Source organism: Carcharhinus amblyrhynchos, unplaced genomic scaffold (assembly GCF_965287045.1).
Source record: "Carcharhinus amblyrhynchos unplaced genomic scaffold, sCarAmb.v2.hapA scaffold_684, whole genome shotgun sequence".
Taxonomy (NCBI): Eukaryota; Metazoa; Chordata; class Chondrichthyes; order Carcharhiniformes; family Carcharhinidae; genus Carcharhinus; species Carcharhinus amblyrhynchos.
The window spans coordinates 18,132-37,500 of NW_027650424.1; the positions used below are offsets into that span (position 1 = coordinate 18,132).

Sequence of the window (19,369 nt, forward strand, 5' to 3'; positions counted from 1 at the left end):
AGGTACAGCACGGGGTTAGATACAGAGTAAAGCTCTCTTTACACTGTCCCCCATCAAACACTCCCAGGACAGGTACAGCACGGGGTTAGATACAGAGTAAAGCTCCCTCTACACTGTCCCCGCATCAAACACTCCCAGGACAGGGACAGCACGGGGTTAGATACAGAGTAAAGCTCTCTTTACACTGTCCCCCATCAAACACTCCCAGGACAGGTACAGCACGGGGTTAGATACAGAGTAAAGCTCCCTCTACACTGTCCCATATATTTCTGGGGATTTTAAAAAGGGAAAGTGTCTCCCTCCGGTTGATGTGTGACGGGTGGTGAGTGAAGTGTTGATGTAATCAGTCTGAACCCACTGAGGAGCAGTACTCGATGTTCTGTGTTATCTCAGCGTCATCTGTCTAAGCAAGGATTGTTGTGTTGACCTGGGGTAAGGTCTCACATTTCACTGGTGCTGTTCGCGGGGAAGGTGTGTGTGTGTGTGTGTCACAGCAGGTAGTGTCGCTGCTGGAGTGTGAGAGAGAGAGGCGTGCGTACACACACACACACACACACACTCACACACAGCTCCTGTTCCCCTCTCCTGTCCTGACTCACAGAGTCCACCGCAGCACTGGTGCGCAGAGAGAGAGAGAGAGAGAGGGGAATCTGAGGAGGGTCTGACGGGTCGAGAGGAGAGAGAGAGAGAGACAGGAGAGGCACCCATGGTGGGCTCGCGGTCTGGTGGAGGGGGAGGAGGAGGAGGAGGAGGAGGCGGGGGAGGCGCCGCCGCAGCTCGGGCCAAGTTCTCGGTGGAAGAGCTGTACGGGTTGAACACCCACAAGAAACCCAAGCTGCTGGGGCCCCCCGTCCAGACGGCCATGGGCAAGAGCTTCGGAGTTCGGGAGGACCAGCTCACCGGGGATGGCGGGAAGCTTCTGGAGCAACGCAGGCTGGAGATGTTCCTCCGGGAGTGCCAACTCTCGCTGGGCGACACCACTGCAGAGCGAACCGGCATGGTCTACAGGTCAGAGCGGCAACGCTGTCCGATTTATTATTGTCACTGATTTGGTGTCAATAAATGAGACCTCCCTGAATCTGGCGCACACAGAATCCCCTAAATTTGCACCCCTTTATTGTGGAGTTCCACTCGATGTAGACAAAAGTCAGAGGTAGAAGAGAGACTTGAACAAGGCACTCACCGAGGGTTAAAATGGGTGGCGTGGGCTTGTAGGGACAAAGGGCCTGTTTCCTGTGCTGTTCTTTGTTCTTTGTCACGTGTATTGGGATACAGTGAAAAGTATTGTTTCTTGCGCACTATACAGACAAAGCATACCGTTCATAGAGTACATAGGGGAGAAGGATTTGATTTATTATTGTCACGTGTATTGGGATACAGTGAAAAGTATTGTTTCTTGCGCGCTATACAGATAAAGCATACTGTTCATAGAGTACATAGGGGAGAAGGATTTGATTTATTATTGTCACGTGTATCGGGACACAGTGAAAAGTATTGTTTCTTGCATGCCATACAGACAAAGCATACCGATCATAGAGAAGGAAAGGAGAGAGTGCAGAATGTAGTGTTACAGTCACAGCTAGGGTGTAGAGAAAGATCAACTTGATGTATAAAACATACCATTCATAGAGTACATAGGGGAGAAGGATTTGATTTATTATTGTCACGTGTATTGGGATACAGTGAAAAGTATTGTTTCTTGCGCGCTATACAGACAAAGCATACCATTCATAGAGAAGGAAAGGAGAGAGTGCAGAATGTAGTGTTACAGTCATAGCCAGGGTGTAGAGAAAGATCAACTTGATGTATTAAACATACTATTCACAGAGTACATAGGGGAGAAGGATTTGATTTGATTTATTATTGTCACATGTATTGGGATACAGTGAAAAGTATTGTTTCTTGCACACGATACAGACAAAGCATACCATTCATAGAGAAGGAAAGGAGAGAGTGCAGAATGTAGTGTTACAGTCATAGCTAGGGTGTAGAGAAAGATCAACTTGATGTATAAAACATACTATTCATAGAGTACATAGGGGAGAAGGATTTGATTTATTATTGTCACATGTATTGGGATACAGTGAAAAGTATTGTTTCTTGCACACTATACAAAGCATACCATTCATAGAGAAGGAAAGGAGAGAGAGTGCAGAATGTAGTGTTACAGTCATAGCTAGGGTGTAGAGAAAGATCAATTTGATGTATAAAACATACCATTCATAGAGTACATAGGGGAGAAGGATTTGATTTATTATTGTCACATGTATTGGGATACAGTGAAAAGTATTGTTTCTTGTGCACTATACAGACAAAGCATACCATTCATAGAGAAGGAAAGGAGAGAGTGCAGAATGTAGTGTTGCCGTCATAGCTAAGAGGTAGAGAAAGATCAACTTAATACATAAAACATACTATTCATAGAGTACATAGGGGAGAAGGATTTGATTTATTATTGTCACATGTATTGGGATACGGTGAAAAGTATTGTTTCTTGCGCGCTATACAGACAAAGCATACAGTTCATAGAGTACATAGGGGAGAAGGAGACGGGAGAGTGCAGAATGTAGTGTTACAGTCATAGCTAGGGTGTAGAGAAAGATCAACTTAATGCGAGGTAGGTCCATTCAAAAGTCTGACAGCAGCAGGGAAGAAGCTGTTCTTGAGTCGGTCGGTACGGGACCTCAGACTTTTGTATCTTTTTCCCGACAGAAGAAGGTGGAAGAGAGAATGTCCGGGGTGTGTGGGGTCCTTGATTATGCCGGCTGCTTTTCCCCGAGGCAGTGGGAAGTGTAGACAGAGTCAGTGGATGGGAGGCTGGTTTGTGAGATGGATTGGGCTACATTCACAACCTTTTTGTAGTTTCTTGCGGTCTTGGGCAGAGCAGGAGCCATATCAAGCTTTTGATTTGATTTAATTTGATTTATTATCGTCACATGTATTGGGATACAGTGAAAAGTATTGTTTCTTGCGCGCTATACAGACAAAGCATACCATTCATAGAGAAGGAAAGGAGAGAGTGCAGAATGTAGTGTTACAGTCATAGCTAGGGTGTAGAGAAAGATCAACTTGATGTATAAAACATACTATTCATAGAGTACATAGGGGAGAAGGATTTGATTTATTATTGTCACATGTATTGGGATACGGTGAAAAGTATTGTTTCTTGTGCGCTATACAGACAAAGCATACAGTTCATAGAGTACATAGGGGAGAAGGAGACGGGAGAGTGCAGAATGTAGTGTCACAGTCATAGCTAGGGTGTAGAGAAAGATCAACTTAATGTGAGGTAGGTCCATTTAAAAGTCTGACAGCAGCAGGGAAGAAGCTGTTCTTGAGTCGGTCGGTACGGGACCTCAGACTTTTGTATCTTTTTCCCGACGGAAGAAGGTGGAAGAGAGAATGTCCGGGGTGTGTGTGGGGTCCTTGATTATGCTTTTCCCGAGGCAGCGGGAAGTGTAGACAGAGTCAGTGGATGGGAGGCTGGTTTGTGTGATGGATTGGGCTACATTCACAACCCTTTGTAGTTCCTTGTGGTCTTGGGCAGAGCAGGAGCCCAGACCGAGCTGTGATACAACCAGAAAGAATGCTTTCTATGGGGCATCTGTAAAAGTTGGTGAGAGTCGTAGCGGACATGCCAAATTTCCTTAGTCTTCTGAGAAAGTAGAGGCGTTGGGGGGGCTTTCTTAACTATAGTGTCGGCATGCGGGGGACCAGGACAGGTTGTTGGTGATCTAAGTACCTCGAAACTTGAAGCTCTCGAGCATTTCCACTTTGTCCCCGTTGATATTGACAGGGGTGTGTGACGTGGTGATGGTGAGTCAACCATCAGTCCTGCTCCCCGTCTCCCTCTTCACCCACCGTTGGCCTTCAGCTGCCCACGTGGGGGCCCTAAGCACTGGCATCCCCTCCCTAACCACATTTGAAAGACTGTGAGACCATAATACACAGGAGCAGAATTAGGCCACTCGGCCCACCGAGTCTCCCCCTGCCAAGACAGGCCTAAATTCTCCCTCAGTGTTGCCCGAACAGGTGGCCATTTTTCACGGTAACTTCATCGCAGTGTTAATGTCAGCCTACTTGTGACTTATAAACTATAACTTTAACCTTTCCAGCCTCTCCAACCCAATCTCCTCGCTCAAGCTCTCCTTCAAACCTCAACAGATGGGTCAAGTTCCTGATTGTCCCTCCCTGCCTTCTGACTCCGTCCCCCCCCCCACTCTCCTGAGGTCTCCGAAATAGGGTACATGATCCCGATGTTCGGTGGGGGGTGTCCAGAAACAGGGGATGACGGTGCAGGTTTAGGACAGAGACGAGGAACATAGAACATAGAACATAGAACATTACAGCGCGGAACAGGCCCTTCGGCCCACGATGTTGCGCCGACCAGTCTTATTTTTAAAAAAAAACATTGACCCACTAATCTAAACCAATCCCTTTTCGTCCATAAACCTATCCACCAATCTCTTAAACGCCCCCAAACTAGGCGCATTTACAACTGCAGCAGGCAGGGCATTCCAATCCCTCACCACCCTCTGGGTAAAGAACCTACCCCTGACATCCGTCCTATAACTACCACCCCTTAATTTAAAGCCATGCCCCTTCGTGCTAGCTTTCTCCATCCAAGGAAACAGGCTATCACCATCCACCCTATCTAAACCTCTAATCATCTTATATGTTTCTATTAGATCCCCTCTTAGCCGCCTTCTTTCCAGTGAAAACAACCCCAAATCCCTCAGTCTCTCCTCACAGGACCTCCCCTCCATACCAGGCAACATCCTGGTAAACCTCCTCTGCACCCTCTCCAAAGCCTCCACATCCTTCCTGTAATGTGGGGACCAGAACTGCACACAGTACTCCAAGTGCGGCCGCACCAGAGTTGTGTACAGTTGCAACATGACGCTGCGACTCCTAAATTCAATCCCCCTACCAATAAACGCCAAGACACCGTACGCCTTCTTAACAACCTTATCTACTTGATTCCCAACTTTCAGGGATCTATGTACACATACACCTAGATCCCTCTGTTCATCCACACTATTCAAAGTCGTCCCGTTAGCCCTATACTCGACACATCTGTTATTCCTACCGAAATGGAGATATATCTTCACCCAGAATGCGATCGGCCTGTGGAATTAGCTACCGAAGGATGTAAGCTCGGTGTGGGGGGTTGGGGGGGATTCTCCCAGCGACGCCACGGACCCGGAGATATCAGCGGAGGCCGTTTACGGGCATCCCAATGGGTGCCATTGCCTCTGCGTGTCTCCCAGGCAAGGACTCTCACGGTAACCAACTCCGTAAGACTGAAAAAACATTGACATAGAAGCAGAATTAGGCCACTCGGCCCATCAAATCTGCTCTGCCATTCTGTCACGGCTAATATTTTTCTCATCCCCCATTCTCCTGCCTTTTCCCCCGATCCCCTTATTAATCAGGACCCTCTCTATCTCTGTCTTAAAGACACTCAGTGACCTGGCCTCCTCTGTGGCAAAGAGTTCCACAGATACCCCACTGGAGAAATTCCTCATCTCTGTTTTCAAGCATCGTCCCTTTAGCCCGAGGCTGTGCCCCTCTGGTTCTAGTTTTTCCCACTGGTGGAAACATCCTCTCCGTGTCCACTCTATCCAGGGCCTCGCAGTATCCTCTAAGTTTCAATAAGATCCCCCCCCACCTCCATCCTTCTAAACTCCAACAAGAGTCCTCAACCGTTCCTCATACAACAAGCTCTCCATTCCAGGGATCATTCTTGTGAACCTCCTCTGGACCCTTTCCAAGGCCGGCACATCCTTCCTTAGATGTAGAGCCCAAAACTGCCCACAATAATCCAAATGGGGGTCTGTCCAGAGCCTGATACAGCCTCAGAAGTACATCCCTGCTCTTGTATTCTAGCCCTCTCGACATGAATGCTAACATTGCATTTGCCTTCCTAACTGCCGACTGAACCTGCACGTTAACCTTAAGAGAATCTTGAACAATGACCCCCAAGTCCCGTTGTATTTCTGATTTCCTAAGCATTTCCCCATTTGGAAAATAGTCTGTGCCTCCATTTCCTCCTTCCAAAGCGCATAACCTCACACTTTTCCACTTGGTATTCCATCTGCCACTTCTTTGCCCACTCTCTGAACCTGTCCAAGTCCTTCTGTAGCCCTCACTGCTTCCTCAATACTACCTGTCCCTCTACATTTCTTTGTATCATCTGCAAACGTAGCGACTGTGCCACAACTCACTGCGGAGCTGATTTCAAAATGGAAACCCATATTTCAATATCATTAGCGGGCCTGGAGCGGAAGTCTCCGGGTCCAGTAGCGTCTCTCCCCGCCTCCGTCCCCCCACCAAACTGCTCCCCCACCCACCCTCCACCCCACCTCCCCGTGACCAATGCCGGGATAAGATCAGCAGGGTATTATACCTGATTCCCACGAATGGGGCTCATATCCTGCTGGAGAGAAGTGAGGCTATTGAGTCTCCCCATTCCCCTCTCCCCAGGAGGTCGGAGGTCAGGGAAGGGTTGGGCCTGGCACTGCCAGCCTGGCACCCTGGCACTGCCCAAGGTGGCAAACTGGCAATGCCCACCAGGAATCGGGCAGCGCCAAAGGGATGATATCAGAGGGGCAGGGGTGGGCAATTGGCAGGGCATGGGTGGGAGGGGGGGGTGGAGTGAACTGCCACTGCCACTCTGCATTGAGATTGGTGGCAGAGGGAGGGGAGAGGGTGACCAGGGATGAGTGGCGGGGAGGGGAGAGGAGGGCGGTGGGCCGCCTGGGTTGGGGGGGCTTACGGGAGATCGGGCTGGCGGATGGTGTGGGGGGGAAAACATCGGGGAAATCCGGGAGCCGGTGAACGGGGATGGATATGTGTGGGGTAGTGGGTCACAGCGATGGGGGTTTGCGGGACTGGCACCTGACAGGGGAGACGGCAATAGGGGGGGCCACTGCGCACGTGAGCCGATCCCCGCTCTGACAGATCTGCGCGTGCGCAATGGCGCCCTCAGCGCTATTCAGCCGGCTTCTCCAGCGGGAACAGGTCAGGCCTTTGGATATCCGGAATGAATCACGCCCTGTGATGTACGGAGATTCTTCACGCTAAGGAGAAAAAGCTGGATATACTCCTGCTTCCCTGCAAACTGGTGACTTGGAATATTTTGGGAAGATGATGATCAGTCACGATCGAAATGAATGGTAGAGCAGGCTCAGAGGGCCAAATGGCCTCCTCCTGCTTTGAGATTTCAACGCCAACCCCCTCTCGCATCCCACTGCCCCCCCATCATCCCACCCAATCAGAAAATTCTTCCATTAATTCCTCCCTTCATGAGTTCATCCACCTTCCCCCACTTTCAATGTCTCAATGCTATCCACCTCCCCCACTCTCCCCGTGGGAGTGAGTCCCACCTTCTCCCCCACTCCCCCCGTGGGAGCGAGTCCCACATTCTCCCCCACTCTCCCGTGGGAGCGAATTTCACTCTCTGGGGAAAGACAATTCACCTTAAATTAGGGGATTTGTACAGCACGGGATTAGATACAGAGTAAAGCTCCCTCTACACTGTCCCCCATCAAACACTCCCAGGACAGGTACAGCACGGGGTTAGATACAGAGTAAAGCTCCCTCTACACTGTCCCCCCATCAAACACTCCCAGGACAGGTACAGCACGGGGTTAGATACAGAGTAAAGCTCCCTCTACACTGTCCCCCCATCAAACACTCCCAGGACAGGTACAGCACGGGGTTAGATACAGAGTAAAGCTCCCTCTACACTGTCCCCCATCAAACACTCCCAGGACAGGTACAGCACGGGGTTAGATACAGAGTAAAGCTCCCTCTACACTGTCCCCCCATCAAACACTCCCAGGACAGGTACAGCACGGGGTTAGATACAGAGTAAAGCTCCCTCGACACTGTCCCCCCATCAAACACTCCCAGGACAGGTACAGCACGGGGTTAGATACAGAGTAAAGCTCCCTCTACACTGTCCCCCCATCAAACACTCCCAGGACAGGTACAGCACGGGGTTAGATACAGAGTAAAGCTCCCTCTACACTGTCCCCCCATCAAACACTCCCAGGACAGGGACAGCACGGGGTTAGATACAGAGTAAAGCTCCCTCTACACTGTCCCCCCATCAAACACTCCCAGGACAGGGACAGCACGGGGTTAGGTACAGAGTAAAGCTCCCTCTACACTGTCCCCCATCAAACACTCCCAGGACAGGTACAGCACGGGGTTAGATACAGAGTAAAGCTCCCTCTACACTGTCCCCCCCATCAAACACTCCCAGGACAGGTACAACACGGGGTTAGATACAGAGTAAAGCTCCCTCTACACTGTCCCCCCATCAAACACTCCCAGGACAGGTACAGCACGGGGTTAGATACAGAGTAAAGCTCTCTCTACACTGTCCCCCCATCAAACACTCCCAGGACAGGTACAGCACGGGGTTAGATACAGAGTAAAGCTCCCTCTACACTGTCCCCATCAAACACTCCCAGGACAGGTACAGCACGGGGTTAGATACAGAGTAAAGCTCCCTCTACACTGTCCCCCCATCAAACACTCCCAGGACAGGTACAGCACGGGGTTAGATACAGAGTAAAGCTCCCTCTACACTGTCCCCCCATCAAACACTCCCAGGACAGGTACAGCACGGGGTTAGATACAGAGTAAAGCTCCCTCTACACTGTCCCCCCATCAAACACTCCCAGGACAGGTACAGCACGGGGTTAGATACAGAGTAAAGCTCCCTCTACACTGTCCCCCCATCAAACACTCCCAGGAAAGGTACAGCACGAGGTTAGATACAGAGTAAAGCTCCCTCTACACTGTCCCCATCAAACACTCCCAGGACAGGTACAGCACGGGGTTAGATACGGAGTAAAGCTCCCTCTACACTGTCCCCCCATCAAACACTCCCAGGACAGGTACAGCACTGGGTTAGAGACAGAGTAAAGCTCCCTCTGCACTGTCCCCCCATCAAACACTCCCAGGACAGGTACAGCACGGGGTTAGATACAGAGTAAAGCTCCCTCTACACTGTCCCCCCATCAAACACTCCCAGGACAGGTACAGCACGGGGTTAGATACAGAGTAAAGCTCCCTCTACACTGTCCCCCATCAAACACTCCCAGGACAGGTACAGCACGGGGTTAGATACAGAGTAAAGCTCCCTCTACACTGTCCCCCATCAAACACTCCCAGGACAGGTACAGCACGGGGTTAGATACGGAGTAAAGCTCCCTCTACACTGTCCCCCCATCAAACACTCCCAGGACAGGTACAGCACTGGGTTAGAGACAGAGTAAAGCTCCCTCTGCACTGCGCGATTAATTATTCTTTAATTCCACAGCAGTTGTTGATCCCCGCGCTACTGGAGTACTCGTGATCACACAGATTATTGTCATATTTTTTACAGGAATCTGGGCAAATCTGGTCTGCGAGTATCTTGTGTGGGAATAGGTGAGTAAGTGTGAGGATGTGTCTGGGACTGAGTGTGATGGATCGGTACTCAGAATCTTAGCATCAGTGATGGCCCTGGGATGAGGTGGGTTAGAGGGTCAGTGCTGAGGGAGCGCCGCACTGTCAGAGGGTCAGTACTGAGGGAGTGCCGCACTGTCAGAGGGTCAGTGCTGAGGGAGTGCCGCACTGTCAGAGGGTCGGTGCTGAGGGAGCGCCGCACTGTCAGAGGGTCAGTGCTGAGGGAGTGCCGCACTGTCAGAGGGTCGGTGCTGAGGGAGCGCCGCACTGTCAGAGGGTCGGTGCTGAGGGAGTGCCGCACTGTCAGAGGGTCGGTGCTGAGGGAGCGCCGCACTGTCAGAGGGTCAGTGCTGAGGGAGTGCCGCACTGTCAGAGGGTCAGTGCTGAGGGAGTGCCGCACTGTCAGAGGGTCAGTGCTGAGGGAGTGCCGCACTGTCAGAGGGTCAGTGCTGAGGGAGTGCCGCACTGTCAAAGGGTCGGTGCTGAGGGAGCGCCGCACTGTCAGAGGGTCAGTGCTGAGGGAGCGCCGCACTGTCAGAGGGTCAGTGCTGAGGGAGTGCCGCACTGTCAAAGGGTCGGTGCTGAGGGAGCGCCGCACTGTCAGAGGGTCAGTGCTGAGGGAGTGCCGCACTGTCAGAGGGTCAGTGCTGAGGGAGTGCCGCACTGTCAGAGGGTCAGTGCTGAGGTAGCGCCGCACTGTCAGAGGGTCAGTGCTGAGGGAGCGCCGCACTGTCAGAGGGTCAGTGCTGAGGGAGCGCCGCACTGTCAGAGGGTCAGTGCTGAGGGAGCGCCGCACTGTCAGAGGGTCAGTGCTGAGGGAGTGCCGCACTGTCAGAGGGTCAGTACTGAGGGAGTGCCGCACTGTCAGAGGGTCAGTGCTGAGGGAGTGCCGCACTGTCAGAGGGTCAGTGCTGAGGGAGTGCCGCACTGTCAGAGGGTCAGTGCTGAGGGAGTGCCGCACTGTCAGAGGGTCAGTGCTGAGGGAGTGCCGCACTGTCAAAGGGTCGGTGCTGAGGGAGCGCCGCACTGTCAGAGGGTCAGTGCTGAGGGAGTGCCGCACTGTCAGAGGGTCAGTGCTGAGGGAGTGCCGCACTGTCAGAGGGTCAGTGCTGAGGTAGCGCCGCACTGTCAGAGGGTCAGTGCTGAGGGAGTGCCGCACTGTCAGAGGGTCAGTGCTGAGGGAGCGCCGCACTGTCAGAGGGTCAGTGCTGAGGGAGTGCTGCACTGTCAGAGGGTCAGTGCTGAGGGAGCGCCGCACTGTCAGAGGGTCAGTGCTGAGGGGGTGCCGCACTGTCAGAGGGTCAGTGCTGAGGGAGTGCCGCACTGTCAGAGGGTCAGTGCTGAGGGAGTGCCGCACTGTCAGAGGGTCAGTGCTGAGGGAGCGCCGCACTGTCAGAGGGTCAGTGCTGAGGGAGCGCCGCACTGTCAGAGGGTCAGTGCTGAGGGAGTGCCGCACTGTCAGAGGGTCAGTGCTGAGGGAGCGCCGCACTGTCAGAGGGTCAGTGCTGAGGGAGCGCCGCACTGTCAGAGGGTCAGTGCTGAGGGAGTGCCGCACTGTCAGAGGGTCAGTGCTGAGGGAGCGCCGCACTGTCAGAGGGTCAGTGCTGAGGGAGCGCCGCACTGTCAGAGGGTCAGTGCTGAGGGAGCGCCGCACTGTCAGAGGGTCAGTGCTGAGGGAGTGCCGCACTGTCAGAGGGTCAGTGCTGAGGGAGTGCCGCACTGTCAGAGGGTCAGTGCTGAGGGAGCGCCGCACTGTCAGAGGGTCAGTGCTGAGGGAGTGCCGCACTGTCAGAGGGTCAGTGCTGGGGGAGCGCCGCACTGTCAGAGGGTCAGTGCTGAGGGAGTGCCGCACTGTCAGAGGGTCAGTGCTGAGGGAGCGCCGCACTGTCAGAGGGTCAGTGCTGAGGGAGCGCCGCACTGTCAGAGGGTCAGTGCTGAGGGAGTGCCGCACTGTCAGAGGGTCAGTGCTGAGGGAGTGCCGCACTGTCAGAGGGTCAGTGCTGAGGGAGTGCCGCACTGTCAGAGGGTCAGTGCTGAGGGAGTGCCGCACTGTCAGAGGGTCAGTGCTGAGGGAGTGCCGCACTGTCAGAGGGTCAGTGCTGAGGGAGTGCCTGCACTGTCAGAGGGTCAGTGCTGAGGGAGTGCCGCACTGTCAGAGGGTCAGTGCTGAGGGAGCGCCGCACTGTCAGAGGGTCAGTGCTGAGGGAGTGCCGCACTGTCAGAGGGTCAGTGCTGAGGGAGTGCCGCACTGTCAGAGGGTCAGTGCTGAGGGAGCGCCGCACTGTCAGAGGGTCAGTGCTGAGGGAGTGCCGCACTGTCAGAGGGTCAGTGCTGAGGGAGCGCCGCACTGTCAGAGGGTCAGTGCTGAGGGAGCGCCGCACTGTCAGAGGGTCAGTGCTGAGGGAGTGCCGCACTGTCAGAGGGTCAGTGCTGAGGGAGCGCCGCACTGTCAGAGGGTCAGTGCTGAGGGAGCGCCGCACTGTCAGAGGGTCAGTGCTGAGGGAGCGCCGCACTGTCAGAGGGTCAGTGCTGAGGGAGTGCCGCACTGTCAGAGGGTCAGTGCTGAGGGAGTGCCGCACTGTCAGAGGGTCAGTGCTGAGGGAGTGCCGCACTGTCAGAGGGTCAGTGCTGAGGGAGTGCCGCACTGTCAGAGGGTCAGTGCTGAGGGGGTGCCGCACTGTCAGAGGGTCAGTGCTGAGGGAGTGCCGCACTGTCAGAGGGTCAGTGCTGAGGGGAGTGCCACACTGTCAGAGGGTCAGTGCTGAGGGAGTGCCGCACTGTCAGAGGGTCAGTGCTGAGGGAGTGCCGCACTGTCAGAGGGCATGTCAGAGGGTCAGTGCTGAGGGAGTGCCGCACTGTCAGAGGGTCAGTGCTGAGGGAGTGCCGCACTGTCAGAGGGTCAGTGCTGAGGGAGTGCCGCACTGTCAGAGGGTCAGTGCTGAGGGAGTGCCGCACTGTCAGAGGGTCAGTGCTGAGGGAGTGCCGCACTGTCAGAGGGTCAGTGCTGAGGGAGTGCCGCACTGTCAGAGGGTCAGTGCTGAGGGAGGCGCACTGTCAAGAGGTCAGTGCTGAGGGAGTGCCGCACTGTCAGAGGGTCAGTGCTGAGGGAGTGCCGCACTGTCAGAACTAAGGGTCAGTGCTGAGGGAGCGCCGCACTGTCAGATCGCCGCACTGTGTGCGTGAGTTCAATCTCTCCCACCACTTCCATGGAAAATATTGACCTGTTTATTTGGTTGCAGGAAGTTGGGTTACGATCGGGTCTCAGATTTCGGAGGAGGTGAGCACTCGGAGACCTGGTTAACGTCACTCCTTCCCCAAGCTTTACTGCCCTGCTCGACCAGTCTGCACAGAAAGTGGCCATTCGCTCCATCCTGTTCGTGCTAGCTCCCTCTGTCTCTGCAGGAACAAACCAGTATGTCCCATTTCCCCACCTTTTCTGCAGCCCGGATATACCATCCCTGATAATTCCACTCCCTCCCCGAGGGACCGAGTGGATCTGCCTCTAGGTCTCCCTCTCTCGGGAAGCACCTTCCAGATCCCGACCACCCGCTACACGGGAAGATCTTTCCTCCTGTCACCACCGCTGCTTTGCCAAACACCTTCTGTTCCCACTCCATCCTGAGTCTTCCAGCCCAGATTCACGGAATTGTTCCAGGGCAGAAGGAGAGTATCGGGACTGCACTGACCCTCTGACAGAGCTGCACATCTTTTGACACTAAGGGACAATTTAGCACGGCCAATCCACCTAACCTGCACATCTTTGGACACTAAGGGACAATTTAGCATGGCCAATCCACCTAACCTGCACATCTTTGGACACTAAGGGACAATTTAGCATGGCCAATCCACCTAACCTGCACATCTTTGGACACTAAGGGACAATTTAGCATGGCCAATCCACCTAACCTGCACATCTTTGGACACTAAGGGACAATTTAGCATGGCCAATCCACCTAACCTGCACATCTTTGGACACTAAGGGGCAATTTAGCATGGCCAATCCATCTAACCTGCACATCTTTGGACACTAAGGGGCAATTTAGCATGGCCAATCCATCTAACCTGCACATCTTTGGACACTAAGGGGCAATTTAGCATGGCCAATCCACCTAACCTACACATCTTTAGACACTAAGGGACAATTTAGCATGGCCAATCCACCTAACCTGCACATCTTTGGACACTAAGGGGCAATTTAGCATGGCCAATCCACCTAACCTGCACATCTTTGGACACTAAGGGACAATTTTAGCATGGCCAATCCACCTAACCCGCACATCTTTGGACACTAAGGGACAATTTAGCATGGCCAATCCACCTAACCTACACATCTTTAGACACTAAGGGACAATTTAGCATGGCCAATCCACCTAACCCGCACATCTTTGGACACTAAGGGACAATTTAGCATGGCCAATCCACCTAACCTACACATCTTTAGACACTAAGGGGCAATTTAGCATGGCCAATCCACCTAACCTGCACATCTTTGGACACTAAGGGACAATTTAGCATGGCCAATCCACCTAACCCGCACATCTTTGGACACTAAGGGGCAATTTAGCATGGCCAATCCACCTAACCTGCACATCTTTGGACACTAAGGGGCAATTTAGCATGGCCAATCCACCTAACCCGCACATCTTTAGACACTAAGGGACAATTTAGCATGGCCAATCCACCTAACCTACACATCTTTAGACACTAAGGGACAATTTAGCATGGCCAATCCACCTAACCTGCACATCTTTGGACACTAAGGGGCAATTTAGCATGGCCAATCCACCTAACCTGCACATCTTTGGACACTAAGGGACAATTTAGCATGGCCAATCCACCTAACCTACACATCTTTAGACACTAAGGGACAATTTAGCATGGCCAATCCACCTAACCTACACATCTTTGGACACTAAGGGACAATTTAGCATGGCCAATCCACCTAACCTACACATCTTTGGACACTAAGGGACAATTTAACATGGCCAATCCACCTAACCTGCACATCTTTGGACATTAAGGGACAATTTAGCATGGCCAATCCACCTAACCTACACATCTTTGGACACTAAGGGACAATTTAACATGGCCAATCCACCTAACCTGCACATCTTTGGACATTAAGGGACAATTTAGCATGGCCAATCCACCTAACCTACACATCTTTGGAGTGTGGGAGGAAACCAGAGCACCTGGAGAAAACCCACTATGTTTGGCACTCAGCCAATCTCTTTTCCCCATTTTTATCATTCTTTATACCTGGAAAAGAGAAATGTTGAAAGAAAATGACCAAAGAAAAGGCCCCAATCTTTCTTCAATGTCCTGGTCATGTTTCCCCAGGGTGGGACACTGTTGTGAACCTGGAGATTGTTTTCCTGTTCCGGGAAACTCCAGGGCCAGTTCTGGATAGTGGGCAGCCCGTCCTCCCAGTCTCAGACTAATGTGGACATGAACCCCTCCCTATTCAGCCCCACGTTCCTGTCCCCTCAACTCAGTCCAAATCCGCACCCCCCCCCCCCCGGCACCAAACCCCAGACCAAACCCCAGACCAAACCCCAGATCAGAGCCCAGACCAAACCCCAGACCAGACCCCAGACCAAACCCCAGACCAAACCCCAGACCAGACCCCAGATCAGAGCCCAGACCAAACCCCAGACCAGACCCCAGATCAGACCCCAGATCAGACCCCAGACCAGACCCCAGATCAGACCCCAGATCAGAGCCCAGATCAGAGCCCAGATCAGACCCCAGATCAGAGCCCAGATCAGAGCCCAGATCAGACCCCAGATCAGAGCCCAGATCAGACCCCAGATCAGAGCCCAGACCAGACCCCAGATCAGACCCCAGATCAGAGCCCAGACCTTCACTGATAAATATTGAAACATTTCTCCAAAGCTAAGCTGGATATCAACCCCCCTCCCCCCGGTCCCCCTCCTTCCTCTCCCCGTTCCCCCTCTCCCCCACTCTCCCTTCTCTCCTGCCCTCCCCCCTCTCCCCCCACAGCTATCCACCACATCCTCCCCACTTCCACTCTCCCTCTGTCTTTCTCCCCTCCTCTCACCCCCCCTCCCTTCCACCCCCATCCCTCTCCCTCCTCTTTCCTCTCTCCCACCTCTCTCTCCCCCACCCCCTCTCTTCCCTCCACTTCCTCTCTTTCCCCTCTCTCCTTCCCACCCGTTCCCCACCACCCTCCCTCCTCCCACCCCTTCTCACTCTCACTCGGTGCCTCACTCTCACGCGATGCCTCACTCTCAGTCGGTGCCTCACTCTCACTCGGTGCCTCACTCTCACTCGGTGCCTCACACTCACTCGGTGCCTCACACTCACTCGGTTCCTCACACTCACTCGGTGCCTCACTCTCACTCTCACTCGATGCCTCACTCTCACTCGATGCCTCACTCTCACTCGGTGACTCACACTCACTCAAAGCCTCACTTTCACTCGGTGCCTCACTCTCACTCAGTGCCTCACACTCACTCGGTGCCTCACACTCATTCGGTGCTTCACTCTCACTCGGTGACTCACACTCACTCAAAGCTTCACTTTCACTCGGTGCCTCACTCTCACTCTCACTCGGTGCCTCACTCTCACTCAGTGCCTCACTCTCACTCGATGCCTCACTCTCACTCGATGCCTCACTCTCACTCGGTGCCTCACACTCACTCAATGCCTCACACTCACTCGGTGACTCACACTCACTCAAAGCTTCACTTTCACTCGGTGCCTCACTCTCACTCTCACTCGGTGCCTCACTCTCACTCAGTGCCTCACTCTCACTCGGTGCCTCACACTCACTCAATGCCTCACACTCACTCGGTGACTCACACTCACTCAAAGCCTCACTTTCACTCGGTGCCTCACTCTCACTCGGTGCCTCACTCTCACTCAGTGCCTCACACTCACTCAATGCCTCACTCTCACTCGGTACCTCACTCTCACTCAAAGCCTCACTTTCACTCGGTGCCTCACTCTTGCTCGGTGCCTCACACTCACTCGGTGCCTCACTCTCACTCGATGCCTCACTCTCACTCGATGCCTCACTCTCACTCTCACTCGATGCCTCACTCTCACTCGATGCCTCACTCTCACTCGGTGCCTCACTCTCACTCAATGCCTCACTCTCACTCAGTGCCTCACACTCACTCCGGCCTCCCTCCCCGCAGGCAGCCGAGGACATCCTGACCGTCGCCTACGAGAATGGGGTCAACCTCTTCGACACCTCGGAGATCTACGCATCCGGCAAGTACGTCACGGGGAAGTCTATCCGATTTTCCTATTGGGGGAGTCGAGCCTGCACGGGGATCGTCGCTGTCAAGAGAAGGCTCTCGTAGGCCCCGCGAGTCACCAAGGCCGAGATATTGGCCTTCTCGCTGTGACTCCTCACCCCCTCAACTCGCACCCGAGATACAACAACCCCCGCCACACTTCCTAGCTGCAGTGAGGCCTACCTAGGCCCCAAATCCAGGCTATGAACCCCACAGAAGCCCAAATCAAAGCACGTGACCAAAATATTGGGGAAGGAAAGTAAGGAAAAAGTAGGCCTTAGGGCCATATTTGAGGCCTCCAGTCACCACTAAGACAGGTCCCCCCTCGCCAAGGGAGCGAGCACCGTAGCAGGAAACCCGTAGGAAACATGTCCCGGGGAGGCAGTGGCGTATTGGCATTGTCGCTGGACTAGTAGTCCAGGGATCCGAAGGAAGGCTCCGGGGACCCAGGTTCGAATCCCACCTCGGCAGACGGTGACATTTAAATTCAATAAAAATCTAGAATTAAACGTCTAATGGAAACTCGCTGTCACAGAATCATACAATCCGTATAAGCACAGAAGGAGGCCATTCAGCCCATTGAGTCTGCACTAACCCCAAGCCCTATCCCCAGAACACTCGACGTTTAGTTTCTCAACACTAAGCGGCAATTTAGCATGGCCAATCCACCCAACCCGCACATCTTTGGACACTAAGGGGCAATTTAGCATGGCCAATCCACCTAACCTGCCATCTTTGGACACTAAGGGGCAATTTAGCACGGCCAATCCACCCAACCCGCACATCTTTGGACACTAAGGGGCAATTTAGCATGGCCAATCCACCTAACCTGCCATCTTTGGACACTAAAGGGCAATTTAGCATGGCCAATCCACCTAACCTGCACATCTTTGGACACTAAGGGACAATTTAGCATGGCCAATCCACCTAACCTACACATCTTTGGACACTAAGGGACAATTTAGCATGGCCAATCCACCTAACCTACACATCTTTGGACACTAAGGGGCAATTTAGCATGGCCAATCCACCTAACCTGCACATCTTTGGACACTAAGGGACAATTTAGCATGGCCAATCCACCTAACCTGCACATCTTTGGACACTAAGGGGCAATTTAGCATGGCCAATCCACCTAACCTGCACATCTTTGGACACTAAGGGGCAATTTAGCACGGCCAATCCACCTAACCTACATATCTTTGGACACTAAGGGGCAATTTAGCATGGCCAATCCACCTAACCTGCACATCTTTGGACACTAAGGGGCAATTTAGCATGGCCAATCCACCTAACCTGCACATCTTTGGACACTAAGGGGCAATTTAGCACGGCCAATCCACCTAACCTATACATCTTTGGACATTAAGGGGCAATTTAGCATGGCCAATCCACCTAACCTACACATCTTTGGACACTAAGGGGCAATTTAGCATGGCCAATCCACCTAACCTACACATCTTTGGACACTAAGGGACAATTTAGCATGGCCAATCCACCTAACCTGCACATCTTTGGACACTAAGGGGCAATTTAGCATGGCCAATCCACCTAACCTACACATCTTTGGTCACTAGCAATTTAGCATGGCCAATCCACCTAACCTACACATCTTTGGACACTAAGGGACAATTTAGCATGGCCAATCCACCTAACCTACACATCTTTGGACACTAAGGGACAATTTAGCATGGCCAATCCACCTAACCTACACATCTTTGGTCACTAAGGGGAAATTTAGCATGGCCAATCCACCTAACCTACACATCTTTGGACACTAAGGGGCAATTTAACGTGGCTAATCCACCTATCCTTCTTTACTGTGAGAGGAAACCAGAGCACCTGGAGGAAACCCACGCAGACATGGGGAGAACGTGCAGTCTCGGTTGTCATTCAAACCCACCTGGTTCACTAATGTCCTTTAGGGGAGGAAATCTGCCGTCCTTACCCGATCTGGCCTACCTGGGACACCAGAGCCCTTGAAGGACAGCAATGTGGGTGAGTCTCAACTGCCCTCCAAGGGCAACTAGGAATGGGTAATAAAGCTGGGCCCAGCCAGCGATGCCCACACCCCATTCAATGAACAAAAATAAACTGTAGCCTGGCACAGGGATGCCTAGTTACTTGGCCAAGGGGGGCGGAAGAGAGTTGGGGGGGGTGATCGAGTCCGTGTCAGGGCACCTGCGCCCGACCCCTCACCCCAATTTTCCCTGTGTTGCCACCGAGAGCCCCAGTGCCAAGACTCGGGCCTAGCGAGCGGAGGAGGCCTTAATTCTGGGGTCCCAATGCCCAATGGATGCCAATGACCATTTGCCTCTTTCCCTCCCTCTCTAGGGCTGAGGTGATACTGGGGAATATCATTAAGAAGAAAGGCTGGAGGTAGGGACGATTTACCTGAGGGGGTGGAGGAGGAGTGAGGGGGTGGAGGAGTGAGGGGAGGGGGTGGAGGAGTGAGGGGAGGGGGGGGGGCAGGGGAAGGGGGAGGGGTGGAGGAGAGGGACTGGGGAAGGGGAGAGGGAAGAGGGAGAAGGGGAGGGAGGGTGAGAAGAGGAGGGTGAGAAGAGGAGGGTGAGAAGAGGAGGGGGAGAAGGGGAGGGAGGGTGGGGAGAGGGACGGGGAAGGGGGAGAAGAGGAGGGGG

At 53.2% G+C, this 19,369-nt stretch overlaps 1 protein-coding gene across 1 annotated transcript in view; it reads left to right on the plus strand.

Moving 5' to 3' along the window:
* The first annotated feature begins 706 nt into the window (after window positions 1-706).
* Window positions 707-19,369, plus strand: part of LOC145339809 (voltage-gated potassium channel subunit beta-2-like) — a 53,270-nt gene continuing 34,607 nt past the window's right edge. Inside the window, exons 1-5 of the mRNA XM_080184336.1 lie at window positions 707-1,008; window positions 9,404-9,447; window positions 12,705-12,742; window positions 16,629-16,708; window positions 19,065-19,109. Of these exons, the coding sequence (XP_080040462.1) occupies window positions 707-1,008; window positions 9,404-9,447; window positions 12,705-12,742; window positions 16,629-16,708; window positions 19,065-19,109 (509 nt within the window). The remainder of the gene's footprint in view (window positions 1,009-9,403; window positions 9,448-12,704; window positions 12,743-16,628; window positions 16,709-19,064; window positions 19,110-19,369) is intronic.